The sequence below is a fragment of the Aphis gossypii genome, chromosome 3 (assembly GCF_020184175.1).
Source record: "Aphis gossypii isolate Hap1 chromosome 3, ASM2018417v2, whole genome shotgun sequence".
Taxonomy (NCBI): Eukaryota; Metazoa; Arthropoda; class Insecta; order Hemiptera; family Aphididae; genus Aphis; species Aphis gossypii.
The window spans coordinates 33,992,178-34,015,480 of NC_065532.1; the positions used below are offsets into that span (position 1 = coordinate 33,992,178).

Consider the following 23,303-nt stretch of genomic DNA (forward strand, 5'->3'; position numbering starts at 1 on the left):
ATAAACAAATGTTTTATTAAACTAAAATATTTAAATACATAAAATATCAAAATAGATTGAAAATATTAATATAATTTAACTAGAGAGTGATAATCAAACATTCAATACAAAATAAATTCCATAATTTCTTTAACTGGCATACATATTTTTCAAGTATGAAATAAAAAGTTTAATTAATAATTATCTTTAATTAGTCACGTTATGAAAATAAATATTATCAGTGATTTATTATTTTTTTCAATTAATATAAAAAAGAAGTAATTTATGAACTTCTATCATTATTTAATTAAATTTATTATACCATTTTTTATAATTGTTTTGATTACATACTATATTAATGACAACTTTATAGTTCCATTTTTTTTTTATTATTATTATTATTGTTATTGTTGTTTCGTAATTATATTATTCATACTAAAGTGTATTACGATATTATACTTTAGTTATAAAAATATGTTCTTACTTTCTTGGATTAATAAAAATTATTGAAAATAAAGGTACATTTGGTAATATGAAAATTATGTATTAATTACATAACATATTATTATGACATTTATTTCTTTATTTTCCCCTCATTTTAATAATAATTATTAGTATTTACTGTATATAGTAACACTGAAATTTAAATATATAATGATTCATTAATATTAATTTAAAATTAATTATTGGTTCATTGGCTACTATAATCATAAAATAAATTATAGCAACGTCCTAATTCAAGAATGTAATACAATTTTTGATGTTATCAACATATTCTGAATTGTAACGATTTTAATTTTAATGAATATTTGTATTTAAACCTTGGAAAATATTTTTAAAAAAATGATCTGCATTTTTTAAAACACTGGAAAAAATTAATAAGTTACGTGCACTTTAAGCTATATGTCAAATATTTTCTGAGTTACGGCTATAAAGGCATTTGAAAAAGTTCAAAAGAACTAGTAACAGCATAAAAAAATGCATATATGTATTTTACGACTTACATTTTATTTTAGGATCAAACATAAAATATTTACTGATTTAGATAAAAAATTTTAGCTAAGTACAAAATTGTTATTCTTTGACTGAATCATAAAGTTATTTGGTTTTAAATGTATTTTTTATAATTTAATATTTCAAGTTAAGAATTTATTTTAAATACAGCTTAATTTTAATAAAATTATTACGAGTATTCATTATACTAAGACTAAATAATAATTTGATAAAACGATATTAAACGTCCACAATATTTTTGTTCGTTATTAAATTAGGGATTTTTATTAGCTGTTTAATATATTATTACGTTTATAAATGTTTAGTTTTAAGTACAAAAACATATTTGGATAGTTTTTAAACGGTTATTAATATTAATCATTAAAAAAATTATATTTTAAATATTTAACTTTTGATTAAATTTCATGTTGCGAGAATTTATAGTTTCTGCAGTCTTGTAAAATATGTACAATAATTAAAATTTGTACTCAACAGAATCCATTTTTTGTTTTTAATAGAAAAAATTAAATGTATCTGTTATTAAATTTAAAAGAAAGTAGTACAAGTATATTATCTATGTTTCTCGCCGGCTTTTCTCAATTTATAAGTATCTATAATTAAATTTAAAAATACTTTTAATTTACTTTAAAACTAAAATAATGATAAAAATACATGTTTGAACATAAATTATGTTATTTCTTTTAAATTTGATAATAGGCCAATTTTTTTAAATACTTTTAACGAAAATTGAAATTGGTTGAACAAAAATGTACTATATTGTATATTTGTAAGACTGAGACATCAAAGTGGGCTTCATTTTGACATAAATTGAGTTTCAATGAAAAATTACACTTACAGTTTAAAGTATTTTAGGAATAACAAAAAAAAAATGATGTGTGAAAAATCTCAAACAATTTGTGACTTCCGCTTAATTTTAAATGTTCTAGGCTCGACTGATAATAAAATGTAACCATGTCTCTTTAATTATTTAATTTTTAAATTAACATAAAATATTAATTGAAATAAAGGTTTAAACAAGAATCCGAAACACAAAATATATTTTATATACAATTATAAAATATAATAAAAATAAAAATATTAATAAAAATAAAAATGTTATTAAAAATTAATTAATTAATTATTTTTTTTTTTTATTAATATGAATTTTTTAATAAATAATTAAATATAATTATTTTTATTTTATATAAATATAGTTACTATTTCAGATGTCTATGCTTATATTACATTTAAATGATTTAATTATGTTATGATGTGTTTAATAATATTAAGTGCCAAAGAATATTGAATAATTTTCATTAGATTTTAATAACATTTAAGGGGGAAATGCAAAATACAAAGCCATTTTGTGCTAAATGTATCGTCATAATAATCCTGCATACTCATAATGCAGGTGTCTAACTTAGTTTAGTCGTTTAGTGTAATACTATAGATACAATTTTTTTTCTCCAAAATATTACGCATTTTTTAATAATATTTCAAACATGCACGATTATTAAAATATTGAAAAATGAACTATTTCAATATCATATACTTAGTAAAATATGATCAAAATTGTATGTTTTTTAAAATGCCAAATAATGATATTTTAGTTTTTTAAGTTCTTTTATGTATACCTACAATAATAATAAAGAATTGACATAGTATGAGAACATTCTGCAGTTACTGCACCATATCCATAAACTCTGTTTACACCATCTATTATTGCGAAACCTATTTTAAAAAATTAAACTTACTTTCAAATTTTTCTATATATTATACAATATAATTTGAAATACATTAGATTATAATCATTAGAAAATATTTCCTTACGTTTAATTAAGTATCAAGGTAATCTTATATTTAGATAAATTAAGTTATAATTATACAACGAGTAGAGTACCTATTTTTGTCATGTCTAGAAGAGTTTGATATTATTATAGTTATTTTTACAAAACAAGTATAAACGACATCACTGTAAATGTTTAAACGATAATACTGTCAATATGTAGTTTCATAATGATTTAAAATTGTTCCAACAAAAGCAATTATTATTGTATTATACGTATAATACGTAGCATTTATTATAACTGTATGGTTTTATTGTTTTTAATTTTAAAATATACCATGTAGTTATTACTGATACATTTATATTATTTATTTATTGGGAATGAATAATATACTATAATTAGATAATGATAATGGAACTCACTATTTAGTTTATTCATAAATTGTATTTCAGGTGTATACATTAATTATAAATGCAATGTCAGTGCAAAACAGCATTTTCCGTGTTACGATCTGTAAAATTGAAATCATAAATGTTTAATGAACTCATTGTATTTACGACATTATTGAATATGCGCGCGAAGATAACGGAGGCGGTTAGGTTAATGAAAATGACGATTGGAACTAAAATCTAATTTTGTTTATTGAAATCGAATTTTGCGATAAGTCACGTCGAATAAACGGTTTCTAATGCGAGACGGACAATTTTTTAGTCTATCCGTATGATAATAATTATCGCACGATAATAATAGCATAATAATATTACTGACGTATAAAATATAGTATCGTAAAATGTTAACAGAGTGACGACGGTAAAAACACAATTATTTCATATTATATACTCTGCAACGAAATAATAATAATAATAGAAATAACGACGTTTTTATAAGACGTGTCGTGGCGAGTGTGGGGGGGGGCGAGTGGAGAAAACGATTGAAGTATCAAAATCAGAAATAATAATAATAATAAAAAAAAAAAAAAAAATTCCTACGCCAAATCGGCCGCGAGACAGAACGGCGACCATAAATTTCAATCGCAAACCAATTGTATACCGTACTACCGGCGTGCAGGCGAGCGGGGTATAAATTTTTCAACTCGCACGGCCTCGACGCTAATCTGTCATGTTGTCACAAACATAATTCTCGCGACCACACACCGTGTGTTTCGGCAAGAAATCGAGAGCGTGCGCGTTACTCTGCCGCTGATGTATAGCTAGCGATCGTGAAAGAGAAGGCTTACCGCCGCCGTCGTCGTCGTCGTCGTCGTCGCGGACGTAGAAGAATATAATATTATACGAAGAAGAAAAAGAAGACGGCGGCGGCGGCGGCGGCGGCGGTAGTGAGGCGTGTGGACCGGCGGCGGCGGCGGCGGATGGCGCGCGCTCTCGACGACTCTCTCGTCCCGTCTCTCTTTTTCTCACCTCCCCGGCTCCGGACCGCCCACGACCTCGCGCCCCCCCCGTCGGGGCGGGGGTCCACCCGCGGATCTCTCCGTCGTCTCGCTCTCGCTCTCGCCGCGCGCGCGCGCGCGCGTCCGTTTTTCGCCGGCGGTTCGCGCGCGCCGCGCGAAAAACGTCGTCGGCGGCACACCGCGCGCCGCGTACCGTACATATATAATATTCTTTTCTCCGACCGGCCGGCACGCGCGCGCCGACGGCGGCGGCGGCCGAAAACGACGGTCGCTCGGACGCATGTGTTGTACCGAGAGCGCGCGCGGGACGGGTGGCGGTGCCAGGTGTGGCGTATGTGTACGCGCGGTGTGTCGTAGTTGGGGTCGAAACGTAGGACGCGTCGGCGGCCTGCAGTCAGGGTACAGCGTCCCCCGCGTACACGCACTCGAGACACGCACGCCGATTTCGGGTTTTTTTTTTTTTTGACACAAACGCGCGTGTGACATTTCGGACGTCGGTCGTGTGTGTGTGTGTTTTTTTTTTTTTTGGACTTTTACAATGATTATCGACGAAGAAAACTCGACGTACGAATAGCAGCAGTCGGTTTGTTTGTTTATTATTTTTTTTTTCGTTCGAGAGAAAAAAAAATTAATTTTTATTCGTGTCGTTTGTTTTGCGGTTCCGAACGCAACAATAACAACGACAATAAAATATTATAATATCGTTGTCGCGATAATATTATAACGAACGAAATCCTCGGAGCGTCGGTCGGCCGCCGCGCCACCGGTTTCGCGGCCACCGTTCTACCGTCGTCAACGGACTCGAAGGTCGGCGCCGCTATACAGACCCAAATCCATAACACCGGCTTCGGATTGTGGACGACGAGACGACGATGTGGTGGCCGGGGCGCCGGGGCGCCGGTATCGCGTCGTCAAAGGCCGCTTTCGCGATAGCCCTGGCCGGACGGTGGTCGTCTCCGGTGAACTCGCGGTCTCCGTCGTCGTCGTCGTCGTCGTCTTCGCCGTCGTCGCTGTCGTTGTCGTCGTCGTCGCGCCCGTTTCCGCGACCGTCGTCGTCGTCGCTGTCCACGCAACGGTCGCTGTCGCCGTCGTCGTCGTGGTCGTCGTCTGTTGCGGCGCCCGCCGCGTCGTTGGTCCGCGTGCCGTCCACAGTGCCACAGTTGATACAGCCACCGTCTCCTCCGACGTCGCACGGCCACCGGTGCGTGGCGTGAGCGCGTCTCCGAGACATGACGGCGCGTCATCACCGTCGTCACGCCGCTGCCGTCGCGATCACCACCACGTCCATCACCACTCCGTCGTCGTCGTCGTCGAAACCCGTCACCGCCGTTGACTCCTCCTCCGACACGACATCCCGTTCCTCGAAATCCTCCACGTCGACCTCGTCCTCGTCACCGTCCTCCGACGCGACCCGTCTCACCCGTTCCGTGTCATCGTGCTCCTCATACGCGACAACAGCAGCCACCACCGTCGCCGCAGCCTCCTCGTATTGGTCCCCGTCAACATGTCTTGACACCGGTCCATGCTTCTGTGTTATATCAAAAGTACAGAGGTAAAGAGCAACCTTATAAAACTATAAATATACGTAAAAAAAAAAATATAATATGTGTAATGCGCTCGACTTGCGGTACGCTGCGAGGCAGTGATTTTAATAATAATAATTTAAACATGACATTTATTGTGACTGAAATTACGTGAGGTTCGACGTCCGATCGTTTAAAAACGATCGGCCGGCCCACGCGTTCGACCGACATTTTGGGTTTTAAACACTCGTACAACCAATTATTACTGTTTGTTTGGAAAAACGAAAATAATTATTTTCCAAATGATTTATAAACAATATTTTGTTTTCTGGCTCACTCGTCCACGATCGCGCAGTAAACACTGCGTCTGTGTAAACTTTAGATGATGTATAAAAAAAAAAACTCGTGGGCGTTGTTAATTATACATACGATCGTACTTACTTACACATGTCGTATGTTTTAATTCTAGTGTTATAACTAGTACAAGTACAACTATACAATGTAATCGATACATTTCCAAATCGTAAAACTAAACGCTGTAAAAAAAAAAAACGAATAATAATAATAAAAATGCAAAGTATTAAATAAATAAAATAAGTAATAGTGTAAAAAGTGACCAATAACGTCATAATATATTATCATACATTATATTAGTTATTAATGTGATTATGAAAAACACAACTCCTGTAAATTTCTGTTGCGCCATAATAGTCTAGTTAGGTAGTATAAATTATTTATTGCAAATTGACTTACACAGAATATGAATTACAACAAATAGATGAGTAAATATCAGTTTAGTACCATTATCATTATTAGTTACAAATAATTTATTGCTTTATTATTACATCCAAGCTTTTATACCAATGATCATTATTACGATAACTAAAACCATCATATTGTAATAATATAATGTCAGTAGCAAAGTATAATAAACACGTTGTAGGTATTCAGGATTTGACTTTTATCACAAACCGTTTTTTTTTTTAATAAAACAAAAATTGGCTGGTGATGTATATCATCAAGATATTTTTAATGGACTGAAATATTTTTGTTACCCATAAATATTAACTTTATGGCTCATTAGGTTTTTAGCTGTATTAAGCTACAAGTAGAAATTTCAAACAAAATCTCACATAAAATAATTAAATAATTTTTATGGTATGTACCTATACATATTTTTTAGGGGTTTAGCTACTCTGAAATCGCCCTTACCATTATTTTACAATTTTGGATCGATCCCAAGTATTCTAACATTATGTAGATAGATGTATAAGTATTTCTATAGAATTATATTTAAGTATATTGTACTTCACAAAATAAAATATTTCTCAGCAATAAATCGTTTTTATTTTTATTATATTTACAAACGCTAAAATGTATTAATTTATGCTCACATTTATACAATAGGAACATCATAAATATTATTTATTTGATGCATCAGACGACAATAGTATTATCATTCTACCACGAAAATATACTGTTTCGTGTTTATATAATTAACTATAAAAATTGCAGTAATAACAAAATTTAAAATGGTATCATCATTTGTGTTAAGAAAAAAACACGTATGAGAATTATCGCATCGTTTAAAAAAAATATTATACATCAGTAATATAAAATGTTGTGCCATTAAACTATTTATAAAATACATACTTCAAATCAATAAATATTCATGTCATACAGTTTAATGATGATCAGTGTTTACTTATCAGGTTTAAGGTATGGCAACTATTGTAATTTATAATATCCTCAAGGTACTTAGTTCAAGTTATTGTGTAGATACTCCATTCAAGTGCAATGAAAATTTCTACAATTCTGAAAGGTCATCATGACATCATTACTTCATACTTGATTGATATTTGATATGTTATTTCTATATTTCTGCTCTACACTATTAACAAATAATCATCGTGTTTTTCTTTATGAAATATTCAAACATATATTATTTATTTATTATTATTTTTGTAATTCATTTTATTTTAATTTCTCCTTTTAATTTAGTTTTCAATTCAATATGCTGGCAATAAATAAATATAGTATATTTATTAAATGGTTAAAAAATAAAATATGTTTAGTTATAACGCGTATAAGACAATTTAATATTTTAATCACGACAATTATAGCGAATATGTATACATCTTAAATGTTAAGTTCAATCAATTTAATCAGTGAATCTAAATTTCTATTGTCTTTATTTTCATACATATTTATATGGTATGTGTATTCATATAAATAAATAATCGTACAAATCTTAATAAATCTTAATGTTGATGAACAAAAAAAAAATATAATACTAATGGATAGTACATGGTTCGTTTTTAAAAAATAAAATTTAACTTAATTTTTTTAGAAACCATTAATAAGAAATATATTTGTAAAAATTTACTGAAATTAGTACTGTATTACTAGATTAAAAATATAATAAATATGATATTTTAAGGTGGTTCTAATAGGGAATTTTATTTGAGTACTTACCTCATGAGTTTTATAGGAAATAACTGAAAGCATTGAAGAAATAAAATATTATACTGCTTATTTAAAAATATATATTATAACAGTTTTTGATTATTTTTGGTTAACCAGAACTTTTTTAGACTTCTAGGTTTTTTTTTTTTTAATGCGTTGACTAATTATTTGATTATAATATTGAATTGCTATTTTGTTTACTGTTAAGACAAAACGAGTCTATTTTATATAGTATTTAAACATTAAATTGATGATTAAAATATCATTAAATTAAATTTTTACTAATAATTCAGTAATTCTAATAGTTGCTTGGTCATATCAATTCGTGTATAAAAAAAAAATAACTTTTTAATTTTTATTTTATCTACTCATAACTAGTATTAAAATTAAATTGTAAATAATTGTTTGAAAATGTGACTGATGAATCACCATAACGTCGACTTTTTCATTAACGTATTAATAAAAGAAGAATAGAAAAGAGTACATCATAATACTTGATCCCTCAGTTGACATGGATATTGTTTTAATGCTTATTAAAAAAAATATGCATACATATATTATATCATTTTAAAATACTTCTAAAAATAAAATAACCAATAAAATGTTTTATTAATGGTAAACATGATTGCTAATTCTCTTATTGAGTGATGTGACATATCCTTTTGACAAAAAAATTATACACATACATTATATATTTATACATATGAATATAAATGCCCATTTATAATACATTGTAGTAATGGTAAAAGGACATGACATGTCACTTTTCACCCACGGTCACGTGGTGAAATATATTATTGAATATGCTTAGGATTCAACGAGACAGATGATATTTTACGCACCCTTAGTTTGACATTTTACAAAACGCCGCCGAATACATATTTTTAAAAAATGTTCAGATTAAATAACGAAAAGAATCCGAAAATTTGATGATAATATTCATTGAAAGCGATTTTTATTCAAAATAGAAACAATAAGAAGTCTACACAAAAGCGGTGTATTATTTCTTATAGGTACGTTCGATTATAATATACGGTGTAGAAAAAAAACAAACAATCGATCCACACAATTATTCTACTTTAACGCTTCACTATACAATATTGTCGATTTCTATATTGTTCACTACTCATTGAATCACTTTATAAGGAAGGTTAGGAATTACAATATATAAGGAATGAGGATTGTATAATGGTTGAATATTCAGTGATTTCCCCCATGGCAACGAATGACGGTATACGGCAATGATCTACCTCATTACGTCCAACACACGATAACCCCTCCGTATTAATTGCTGTTTAAACACACAAATACGTACGCACGCGTGCCCTAGAGAACGTATCGTTATTATCTCTTCATCTCTATAGTATCCTTTTTTTCGGGCAAAGTTCATCATAAATCACGGAATTCTAAGCGCACTCACCTCCGCCCCGTCGTTCAAGCACATAATAATATAAGTGCTTTATACTACCGCCGCCGTTTCATCCTTGGACCACCAAACGTTGCAATGTTTTTTCCGGTCAAAAGTCCAAAATCTTCGTATAGATACTATATAATCCACCCCCGACTCTATAGACTGTGCGTCCGCCTGTATCCGGAGAAAAATATGTAGGGAGTATTTGCCGAATTTTATAACAGTCGATAATTTATATCGTCGATTAAATCGTCAAATAAGTACCCAGATCTCAATAAGCGAGCTCCTCGACTTGATTTCGGATTACCGTTCTTGTTTTAAGTGCAGATAAACGATAATAATTATAATATACTCGGAAAAGCGACATGCCAAGACTGCTGATATATGTATACAATATGCATGCAATAGTAATTAAAACTCATCCGTAAATGGATATTATAAAAAATTCAGTTGTTCGATATGGCATGACATTACGTGAGTACATAATATATTATTATACTGTACTTAGGCCAATACCGCCGTAATCTTGAACGCGATATTCGCACTAACCCTGCGTCATACGCCATATTATGAATAAAATAATGTTATAAGTATATGTGCGTGTGTGTGTTGAATAAATATTATGGGGGAAAGGATTAAAAACGACCAACGTTGATCGAAATCAAACGGTAATGATAGCAGGAAAGTTTTATACTCGTGCACTGAGAACTGACTCGAAACCGATGTACTTTATACTATACTTTGTAAAAGAAATTGTGTTCAAGAAGTCAAGAAGAATACCGGATATCAGAGCAAAACTTTTCACCTTCCAACTTATTATTTAGTTCAATATCTCAAGTTTTCTAGCATAGTTACTTAAATTTACGGTTTTACATTCATATACACAAGATTCATCGTTACTGTTATTTAGCTCATTGCATACCTGCAATAAATCCACTGAAGCCACAAATTTACCATAATACCACAACAGTTAATTCCTATGACTATTCAAATACACTCGCAGATAGAGAATGATCATATTATGTATTATATTTCTATATAAATATCCGTGGAAGTACGGCATTACTAAGGTATATTATAAATCAGGCATTAATTGGGTTTTCCATCAAATATATTTATAAAGGTTTATTTTATATTTTGTTTTATTTTAATTTTACACAATATGCTTGCCAATACTTTTAATTAATTTGTTTTATCAAAAAATCATTATTGCTGTATAAATTGGCCTGTAGGTACTACTACATAAAAACATTTTTTACGTTATAATGAATATAATAATGTACGTAGAATTTTAGCTTATTAAAATTAATTGATAATTATGAATCCATAACTGATCATAAAACAGTTTGTAAAAATCATATATATTTAATAAAAAAAATTAAAAATATTATCGAAAAAAATTTGCTTATTTTTCTAAGTTTATTTATATAGTTATCTTTTAATATATCAATTTTTTTTTACATATATGAGATCGAAATATACAAGAATACATTATCTGGTTAAAATTTAAATCCACTACACTGCCAACAAAATAATGAATAATATATTTTTTTTTAATTCTAAGTTGTAATAATATATAATAGAATAATTAAAGCAAAAAAAAAATTTTCATAAATTGTTTCTTTTTTTTTTTTTTTTTGAAGTATACAATCTTTAATTTTAGTTACAATAAGTATATGATAGAAGAAAATAATGTGCATACAAGACATGCAAATTTGAGAAGAGTAGCTACCCAGCGGTAACACTTAGACACGATAAAAGAATATAATTAATAATAATATAATTTTTAATATAAAATAACATATTTAACCTTTTTTTAGAAACATATACATGAATTGTAAACAAGTTAGAAACTCGTCTACTATTCAGTAACACTAGTGTGTGATGGAATCACAAGTAGGTAACTTTACAGATGCTTGTAGTGCACCAAGTCATTTTTTTTATTGTCGTAAAAGTATTTTTCTCAGTATTGTGTATGTACTCGTATAATATTCAGTGATTGTTTTTCGTGTATAAAATTAAAAATTATATTAAAATTATTTTTAAGCAGTACGTTAATGATAAAGAAAAGACACCTGATTTCCGTTTTATTATTATTACAGAAATTTATAAAAATATTCTAATATTTTACTGCGTTCATCTCAAAACATAATTTATGTAATACCTACGCAATGAAAACTATATGGTAATGTCATTTTACAACTATCTATTTTTCAGTTGTGTAAATTTCAGTATTTCAGTAAAAATTAAACATTCAATCAGTCGTTAATTTAATTTTTCCAACGTTTAATGCATTCATATTGAAAAAAAAAAACTTATACAACTTTATTGTTATAATTGACTTTGTTAATTATTATGCACATGTTTTGTCCATAAATAACTATAAACATAAAATGGCATTAAAATTTCAAAGAATATTTATTCTGTATAAAATGTTGTAGACATAACATTAAATTTTTTACAGTTTAAATTTAAAAGGAAAAAAATACCTACTTATTTTTTTGCTGTCGGTATCTTTTTTCCAAACACGATTTTCCGCAAACTTAAGTATACAAGTTGGATTTTTAGATCAAATTACTCACACAATTTAGGACCATATAGAACATAAAAAACCCAAAAGAAAGATAAAACAAATTAAAAATGGACTTACGCGGCAAAATGCAATTACAATGTTGCGACTTCAAAGACGGTCCTCTTTCTCTTTTCAGCAACACAGAGAACGACCATATTATGTATATATCCGTGAACTTGTGACCTTTATGGAGCGTACTGTTACCATAGTTACCAAGCGATCTGCAATCACTGACATACACACACGCACATGCATACTCGGGGAAAAAATACAGACAATCGTCATATTATTATGTTGACATAAAAAAATAATAATAATAAAAATGTACATAGGATTCTGAATAGATGAAATTATAACGTTGGCAGAACAATAGTATCCATATATTATTATTATATGTGACAATTCTGTAGCAAAACTAGGTATAAATATTGATATTGATATCTTCGTACAGAGTTCTTAACGGTGATATGCGTCTAGCTTACCAATTTCATGACCATAAAAGCATGTTTCAAAATGTCTGGACAAACTATTATATGTTGCGATAAAGATAACGGTTACTGCTATATTTTTGAGTTGCTGGAATGTCATGTTTTTAATTCCGTTGCGATGATAACGTATAAACTCTAAAAAGGAACGTTTCTTGTTTGGCTTTCTGTAATTGACGTACGAGGACACACGGTTCAATTAATTTTTCGAATAATATTTGTGGGTCACCAAAATAACCAATATCGCACTGACAACGGTTTTTTTTTTTTACAGTCCACTCTCCCAAACCTCTCCAGCCCACTCACGCATGCTTTTCATACCCTTGAGACCTTCATAATATTCCACTTTCGCCTCATGAATACACGTATGGCTTTTCCCTTACCATGCGCTGCTAAAGACTAGGTGTGGTAGCAGACCTTCGACCACTATGGACGGATGGAATTCGGATTAACTTTGTTGCCGATTCGTTTGGTTCAATTCTAACCCTTCAAATAGTACGACTTAGGAATAATAATAAAAATTACCAATTTCTACTGAGACTAAAATACAATAAAAATATGACACGCATGATGAATTATGTCAGTCGGTATTTTCAAGAGTAATAGTTTTATTGATATATTGTATGGCCGATTATTAGCCATGGACTGAATGGCCTACTATACATTTGAGTCCTGAATGAAATCATTTCACATGGCTAGTAATAATTATTATCGTATTCATTCAATAAATATTTCTTGCAAATAAATGTTTTTACTTTGAATACAATTTCAAACAAAACAGCACATAATATATTACATTTTGTTAATTTAATCACACGCGTATCGCTAAATATGTACTCTTATAATACTTGTTATTAAGCTAAAGAAATTTTGTTTTTTTTTTTTTAATCAAACTAAAATAATAAATGCACATCTGAAAACCATGAAATTTTAATTTATAGTACCCAAATGAATACACACTTAACAACCTATTAAACTCTGTACCACATAAATAAAAATTGTTGATACATAAATATACATATATATATATATAACTTTTTTTATTTTACATGTTAATATATTTTTGTATAATCTATAATAATACCTACCTACCAACACCGTTTCACGTTAAATAGAGTTTTACATTTTCATTTTTTATTTTTCACCGATATGCATTGTTTTTTAATATAAATATTAAATACAATAACGATTTTATAATAAATAACACAATTTAATACGAAAATTAAATTACATTTCTGTACATATAATTCAAAAATCAGTGGTTGTTTAAATTTTTAATTTTTAATTATATATTATGAGTTATATAGAATCAAATATAAAATTAAATCAAATCTAAAATAATTTATGTCAGCTTAATATAGGTATATATATATTATATACACGTGTGTCGTGTATGTATATATGATAAAAAAAATATATAATTTTATGATTTGACAAGAGTTAAATTTGATAGTTAAATCTAAAATCTAAGTTTATTCAAAGTGTAATACATCGTATAGTAACTGCTTTATGCAATAATACATTTATCGTTTGATCTCGAATCAGTAATAATGGGTACTTCTCAAAGGACAAATACTGAACGGAACGATAACGACCTACCTAATAGAAAAACTAATGATATAAATAGGATGTACAATATTATATAAATATACATATTGCATAATATTAAGATGGATATTCCTGATATTGCGTAAGTACTATATTATTATGCATTAAAAATACATTACTATTTACTAGCATAAAGTAAAACTAACTATTTTTTTTCATCTTTATTCCAAAAATTCAGCAACTACATGAAATTATTTATATATGACTATGACTTTAACCAGAAAAAAATACAGTACTTACTCTGATTTTAAGACGTTAAACAAAAAATATAAGGACATATTTTATTATATATTATTTGCGTTCAAATGATGCATTAGATTTTTTTAAGGGGTATTATAAGAAATAAGCCATTGCGGTTTTATTTGGTCTAAAAAATAAGCATTAGATAAATTTTTTGTCATGTTTGTCATGACAAATTTAAAGACACACCCAACCATTTCACCTTAATATAGAAAAAACATACAACCCACTCTCGATCAATTCATGAAAAATAAATAACGAACAAACTGATTGCCTACGCCTGAATGACTGATTGATACGACAAATTGTTTTTATAACATGTCATAATCATAGGCTAAGAAAGATATACCACGTGAATAATAATTTAAATTGAATGATATTAAAGTAAAAACAAAAATAATAACTTATTCTTTGACAGATGATAATCTAATACAATAATATAAACTTTAAAAATATTATCATCTTGAACCACAATTAAAATATTAAACGTCAGATTCTTTTGCAGTTTTACCAATCGATATGCTTTCGTATTATAACTAAAACTTATTTGTACGTTAACAACCTCTATCTTAGATAAAAATCTTAAAAATAATAATTATACTAGTCGCATGCCATTAAAATGTCTTACAATTTATATTAAACATATATGTTTTTCATCACTTTCCCTGACAATCGAATTTATTGGCTTAAACTTAATGACACAACCCAGAGACCAAATTAATGATTGAACCCATCATTTCTAGGCTAACAAATAAAAAATAATAAAAGTAATATTAATTAAAGACCCTCTCCAATTCGTCTTGTTTAATACCATATATCTATTACTTTACGTACCTATTACAGCTTATTATATTTAGTGCGTACATATTGTAAGTATTCTACTTTTTGAATAAATATACAAAAGAGAAGAAATCATTATATTTTATTACTTATTATGTACAAGACAAACGTATATCATAAGCTGACAACGCGCGTGTCACTTACTCGGAAAACTGAGTTAGACGGAAAACGAATTTTTAAACGGTTTGTTCACCGTCAATTTGTTTTGCTTTGGTTTCCATAAGACAAACACACAATTTTTTTTTTTTTTTTTTTTGTTCACGTGAAACAAACTAAACGGAAAACGTACAGATATAATAAGCACGTTATTGTACAACAACACCGCCGCAGCCGCGCAAATACTTTCATCACGCGAATCCCTCGGATAATCTGTATGGATGTACAGATCTATATTATAGGAGTGGCACACGTTCGTAGGCAGTGCCACGAGTATTTTTCTCGATAATTCGTCGATTTATATCACGCTCGTGGGGCGGCACGTATTCAAGACACCCTACAGATCCAGAGTCGGTCGGGCCCGGAATACTAAGCAGATTCCGTTATTTTCTTTTCTCGCTACAGGCATCAATCCCGATGTTATTACACTCACACATACACGTCATGCGCACGGCTTAATGGCGGTGTCACCATCTAAAGTACACCGTTACCGTCGTCATAATTATAAAGGTTCTACTTGCCACAACCTCTTCTTCGTCGCCCTACGCCGCCGTCGCCATCACCGACAGTCCGGATTTCTCCACCCACGCAACACTGGTTTCCCGACGCCAAAAGCAAACGCTATTTGTTTACGTGGAGCCTAATACGAATAGTCTATACACATTTATTTTATAGAGATCACGTAAACGACCTATGACGTAAACAAAGTCGAATCATAAATAATACCGCCATTAACACGGCTATATAATACCGCCGGTTCGTTTAGGGCTTGAATGAAGTTTTTTATAATTATTTCATATTTTAATCAATATTGGAAATTTGCCAGAAATAAAAATAAAATAAATGTAAATGCTAACATCGTTAACCGTCAGTATAAACATTATTGTTGATTAAAAATATTTAAATACAGAACAGTCTACCAAAACCATAATTTGATTAAAATACATTCTTAAAATTAAAACGCCAGTTGTTAAACCTTTGGAGTTGATATTTTTCGGTTTGAAATGTTCGTTCTTTTATAGTATTTTAGAAATAAAAATATGGAATTATAGTTATGAGACTTGAAGCTTAACAATTTACAAATTACAGTAGTAAATTGTTTACATATAAGCACGTTACGAAACATTAAAGAGGTATATAATATATATAGTAAAAATACATTAGAATTTATTAGCAAATTATATCTGTGAAATCAGGATCAATAAAATAACTAACTCAGCTTTTTTTGAGAATAACCAACCTAATAAACATAAATCTTTCACAATTATCATTAATACTAACGAGTCAGCTTGTTAATTTTAACTTGAGTATAGTGTGTTAAAACTCTAAAGTGTGTACTTCAAATTATGATACTCATAATCTAGTCAATAGGCAAAAATAGATTGATTTTCTGCTAACAATGTTTTATAGGTACTACTTGAGACTAATAATACATATGTACTATGAAACATTGTAATAAGTCGTTTAACTTTAAAATAAATATTTCAAAAAAAAAATTGTAATAGTTACAGAGTCCAGCTACACTTAAAATGGTTCAAAAAAAAAATTGTTAAATTATAATAAAACTTAATGATTATTTCCTATGCATAGCTAAAATAACTCTCATTTCTTATGTTATTTTTTGTACGTATTTTATTATTACACATAAAAACAATATTATAAATCTAAACATTCAAATTGAAGTATAAATTGTTTAACGATAATTTCACAAGATAAAATTATTATTATTTATAAATATAGTTAAATATTTTTTTTAAAGTACCCATTTTCTTTTAACATCAATAGCAGTGTCATATACCTAGTTATTATTTTGTTTTATCTACTATTAATTTTAGTTGTTTACAAACAACAATTATTCATTACATACCACAGTAAAGCAACTTAGAGTTGGACAAACACTCAAGTTATCTGAACTTTGGAGCAATTTTGACTCACATATTTATTTACCTAGTCCTTGTCTGAATCCTCTCATGTGGTTGAAATGTGTCAAATTCACAGGCGTGTATTTTGACCTGATTAATTAACAAAAAAAAATAAATAAATAATATAAAAAAATATATTTAAAATTAAATACCTAATAATATTTAATACAATATTTTATATGTTATGTATAATATGTATGTGTGTATGTGTATAGCTGCATTTGACATAGGAACCAGGAAAAAAATATTTCATCGGCTTTGGTAGAAAATTCTTCTCCTACTACCCCTACCACTGTTGTGTAATCTGCTGTCAAGTGTTCTAAACTGAATTCATATAATATGATATAGGTATTTGTTAATAAATGTCTATTTAGAAAGATCCGACATATGTATTGAAAAATTAAAAATTATTCATTCTGCGATATAAGTTTTTATTCATATTAAAAATAAAATTGCATTGGATAAAAATGTAATATACGATGCCGTGAGTTAATGACATATTATAGTGAAGGCATTTAGCATTTAGAATATATTAGATATGTACACATTTTTTTCCATCACACTACATACCTACAATATACCTAACTTTGTTTATTCGAGCCATTTTCAGCTAATATTTTATCTCATTCCAATTCAATTTATAGATCGTTCTAAAATGCCGCCGGTAGTAAGAGTTGCGTTTTTTATAACTTTCACGGGATCAACTTTAGTTCTTTGCACAAATTTACATAAATATATGTATAATACATAGACTACTATAAAACTGGAGGTAAAATGTTTATTTTCTTTTTTTCACGTTTTCTCTTAGTTGTAGCCTTATCATATACATATATATATATATATATAAAAAAAGAAAACTTACAGTATATTTTTCCTAAATGTAACTACGCATTCAACTACTCATATTTTATGATATGGGCTTAACTTGAAAAATAACATTTTTTATTGTTCAACTATCAGAATTTTATTTTCCCTATAAAATATAAATACTAATTAATATTAGTAAAATTTTAAATAATTTAAATATACATATTATCTTTATTGAAATTGTACTGTTTTTAGATAGAAATGTAATACATTTATCATCCACAATTACAAAATAAGCAAATAAATGTTTAAAGTCCATTTGTTTAAACTTTAAATACACAAACTAAATAAAAGTTTTAAGCCAAAAATGACTCTCGACATTTTTTTCTCTCTAAAATTCGCATTGCGGCGTATGCTTAAGTTATGAATAGTATAATCCGGAATTTTTTTTATATAAGATAATTTAAGTTATATGGCGCAATAATTTATTTATAAATTAAACTGAAAATTAAATATTTGCATTTTCTAAATAATAATATCATCCATTTTATTTTGTATTAAATTATTTAATATAGTGCTGTAAGAAAAAAAAGGTTTTTTTTTGTAAATGTATAAATTTCCCTTAAATACCCAGTTATTTCACGAAACGAATAACTAAGTATATAATTTACTGATATAGTTTTTTATTAATTTTCGCTAACTCTATAATGAATATCTACAGTCGGTAAATAATCGATTAATTAATGGACATTGTATTTATTTGCCGTCATATAATAATACATGACGAACCGTAGTTTCTATTGAACGCGACTAAAATATGGTATTATATATGACGTGTGTGTATGAGGTTTTTCATTTAATAATCTCAAAACGGGAAAAATTCGTATTTTTATGAAAAAACGTCGTCCAAAAATAAATTATTTTTTTATTTTTTAATAACGCCCGGAACTGTACGTCAGTATTATAGTCACTTTGGCATGCAACTGTTCCTCTCACACGCCGTTCTACTCGTAAAGCTTAACTCGACCGGTAAACCGGCAGCACGCGCGCCGCATCGGCGGGCGCCTCGACCGGCGACGGACGGAGGATACCGCGGTATAACGCGGTCGGTATAATAGCGGTGCAGTGTTGTACGTTTATATTATATTATACCGTCGAACAGGTCATGGTTTATTCGATCGGCGGCTAGCGTGCGCGGATCTCTGGCAAGACGATAAAAACCATTATACACGTCCCCGAGCGTATAATACACAAACGGTCTGTGTATATCGTTGTCGGTTTAACAAACGACCGCCGGACGGCCGAGAACGCGAGACGGGAGCGCAGGATTTTCGGTATAGGTACGCGGCGGCTACCGGTACCGCGGTGGTGGTCGCGCGCGTGGGATTGCTGCGCATACGGGGAGGGGCAGACGATGTGTATTTATAAAGGGAGCCGCGGCGTATATTATAATAATATACGTGCCGCACGTACGCGAAGAAGGGGCTCGCGCGAGTCTGCCGTTAATTTGAACGTTAAGCCTCGGTGAACTTTAAGGTAACCGCCACTATATAATAATATATACCTATATAACTACCTACGACAGAGTCTCTCCGTCACTATTATAATAATAATATAATATACGTATTTTACGCGCGCGCGTGTGGGTGGGCGCACTAGCAATCCATCCTTATGTCGTCTTGACGGACCCGCATTATGCACACCCGAGTTGAATAACATAAAAGGCGGTGGCTCGTAATATTTCAATATTATCATCATCACCGCGTCTTGTCCCGTAATTATTTTGGCAACCATCGCGTCATATACCTACATTATAATTTGCTCATATATATAGTATATTGTAATTTTCTATAATACCAAGTGCGTACGTATACCGCGCGTGTTATTCCACCGACGAGTGAATCTATTTATACGTCATAGATATTGATACGTCACAACACGCCTCGGTTTCGGCATAATATCAACGCATCATTCGTTGTATATATTATGTATATTATCATAATAATATATATACGGTACATCGTCTGTTCGCGATTTCTGCTACGATCTGTGTTTGAATGGCACTTATGGCTTCTGTCTATACGTAGACTCCTTAAATCGGCGACGGCGACGCCGGCACTCCCCCGTCATAAGAGTAATCCTTATAGTTTTCACACGATTTCCATTTAGATATCCGTAAACACATCACTATATAATATTATCATTGATAATAATATATGTTACTTACACCGACAGATTTTACTCCCAAGCGGCTCGACGAAAATCACGCGTGACATCACGCTCCGAACACTTCTGAACGCTCTACTATATAATCATTGTTTTCAATTAAGCACGACGTTTTCGTTTTAATTTTCAAATAAAAAGAAATTAAATATAATATGACTGTATAAGTCGACAGTCAAAAAATGTTTATTTAAAAAAAAAAAAAATCCATAATGACATTTATTTTTTGTGATCTGAATTGTTTTTATAGTGTTATTACTATGATCAGAGATGGCTAATAAATTTAATAGTAAATTCAATTTTAAACATAATTCACTAAGACATTAAGGTTGAAACAAGAGCATATTACCAACCGAATATCACTAGATCTATCTTATTTATTTGAATTATCATATTTATTATTAAGTGTTAGGGAACTATTGCATTGACATTATTTAATATTAAAATATATTTATAAAAATTGTTTTACCAATAATAATTAAAATTGAATTTTTTTTACAAAAAACAATGTAAAACCCAATTTATACTTTATAAAGTCGACATGATATAGTTTATAAAAATTTGTCCATACAACTCAAATAGTATCTAACAAAATATATTAAATTAAATATCCAAAATATAATATAGATACTAGAACAGTATAATACGAGTATAATAGAGTACAATATTGGTTTTATGTTTTTAGTGTATCAACAATTTTAAAGTTCAATAATAATCATAATAATAATGTCAGTAAACGAAAGATACCAAATAAATTTCAAAAAAGTATTATAGGTACATCGAATTTTCGTTTCTCTTTAATTATAGGTAATGTAATTTATTTTTACTTTATGTTTGAGAGTAACTTGTCTTGGGTAGATAAATGAATCGTTTTACAAGATAAATTATGCTGATTGAAGAAATATGTAAATTAAGATAATTTATAAAGATAGTTATCGTTTTATTGTATTTTTATTATTATTAGTTATTATTTAGCATAATTATTTTCTTAATTTGTACAGATAAATACATTTTTAACAAAAAACATCATAAGTAACTAAGAAATTACAAAATATTAGAATTATGAAAATAAATTCGTGATATACCGTATAATTGTATAAATAGCGTAAAATTAGTTTTATTTTTGTTTTTAATTTCATTAGATAGAAAAAATAATATTAAACATCAAGGCAAAGTTGCAAATATAATTATTATATTTTTAAATTAAAACAAAATTATTTATTTTTGTAAAGATAAACAATTTGTAAAAATTGTACCTAACTGCTTAAAGTTAAAAAATATAATTTTCAATACTTATAATATTAGGCTGTTAACTGGTTATTTTTTTTTTTAATCTTAAGAAACTTATAATTCAAGTATTATTAATTCAACAGCATAAAATAGTGGTTTACTTTGTTTAAAACTTGACTGCAGTCCTTAATACTACTAAAGGGAATGAATAAAGATACATTTTACATTAATATTAATAAATTTATTGCTAGGAACGTGAAAATACACATAACTAAGGCAATAAATAGATTAATGGCTTTAATATTGTTATTCATTCTTTTATATATAAAAAAGGTATAATTAAAAATATATAATTTTCAATTTATTTAGCTTTTTCAATCCAATAAATTTAATTAGATTAATATAGGTACTAAGTAGCTTATTATTACTTATATTTATATATTATAATAAACTGTTACATTTGAAAATACAATTAAAATATATACAATATTACACTAAAAAGATAAATTAATAATTTATTTTACAAAAACATAATTTTAAATATAAAAAAAAATATATCTCACTGTGTGACTTTTATGTAATCACACGTGATGAGGAATAATTAATGAATGAAGTTTTTAGTTTTTTGAAAACATTTTTAATTTCAGTCACTTTATAAAAAGTGAATACCTACCGTATGGTATATAATAATTTACAGCTAAAATCACAATAATAATATTATTATCTGTAAAAAAAATAACCTGCCAGGTTACTGATACTGGATGAAAGATACACACCTAACTTTGCTAGCCTGCACACGAGTAGTAAGTTTTTCATGATATGAACTTAAAAACAATGATATAATGAATGACATATAAAAATAAATGTGACCTTTATTCAGTAAAGTAAACTACTCAGTAAACCTTAGTATAGTAGATTTTAAATATTATTTTAAATTTTCTCTGTTGATTGGATGTTTTTTATTGCAATTAAATTAAAAAGAAATTAAGTGAATTTAAAAAATTGTCAATTAAATTCATCTTTATTCCATTTCCTATACATTTATTTTGATACGTTTAACTTTAAAAGTTAATCTATTTACCAAAAAAAATATTCACAGATTATGATTATAACAATTTTACTAAATCTTTTCTCAGAATTTACAACGATAAATGCAATAAAATGACAATTTTAATAGATGTAGGTAAATTTTTGTACGATTTTGTAAGAAAACGATGTGAAATAAACGCTCCTCATATAAAAACAGCCTTCATACCCACAAACGTTGTGCATCTTATTTACAATTATGAAAAGCATAATTAAACAAAACTAAATCTCATTGGGTAAAAATATTTTCCTTGGTATAACTAAACGGCAATAATAAACTTTCATTGTTGGCTCAAAGTTCTTGTTACACACATTTTGGAATCGTTCCAATAAAAAAGCTAATCAAATCTCGAAAAAGCATCTGCCAAATTGTAACTTTTAATATAAAATCCATCTATTAGTATTTATTGTGTACAATTAATACCTACACTTTGTCAATTATTTATACTTTATTATGTAATCATATTAAAATTGAACACTATAATTACTATTTACTATACAAACAAGAAAATGTATATTCAAAACCTTTTGAAATTTTATCTTCATTTATATACAATATTATTTTTA

At 29.1% G+C, this 23,303-nt stretch overlaps 1 protein-coding gene across 5 annotated transcripts in view; it reads left to right on the forward strand.

Moving 5' to 3' along the window:
• Positions 1-23,303, forward strand: part of LOC114121090 (small conductance calcium-activated potassium channel protein) — a 235,440-nt gene that overhangs the window by 142,609 nt on the left and 69,528 nt on the right. The window contains exon 1 of one of the 5 annotated variants that reach the window (XM_050203985.1): positions 5,470-5,719. The exons of the other annotated variants lie outside the window; for them this stretch is intronic. Coding sequence (XP_050059942.1) covers positions 5,690-5,719 — 30 coding nt within the window. The 5' untranslated portion in view covers positions 5,470-5,689. Of the gene's footprint in view, positions 1-5,469; positions 5,720-23,303 lie in introns of those variants that run through there. 5 annotated transcript variants of the gene reach the window in all.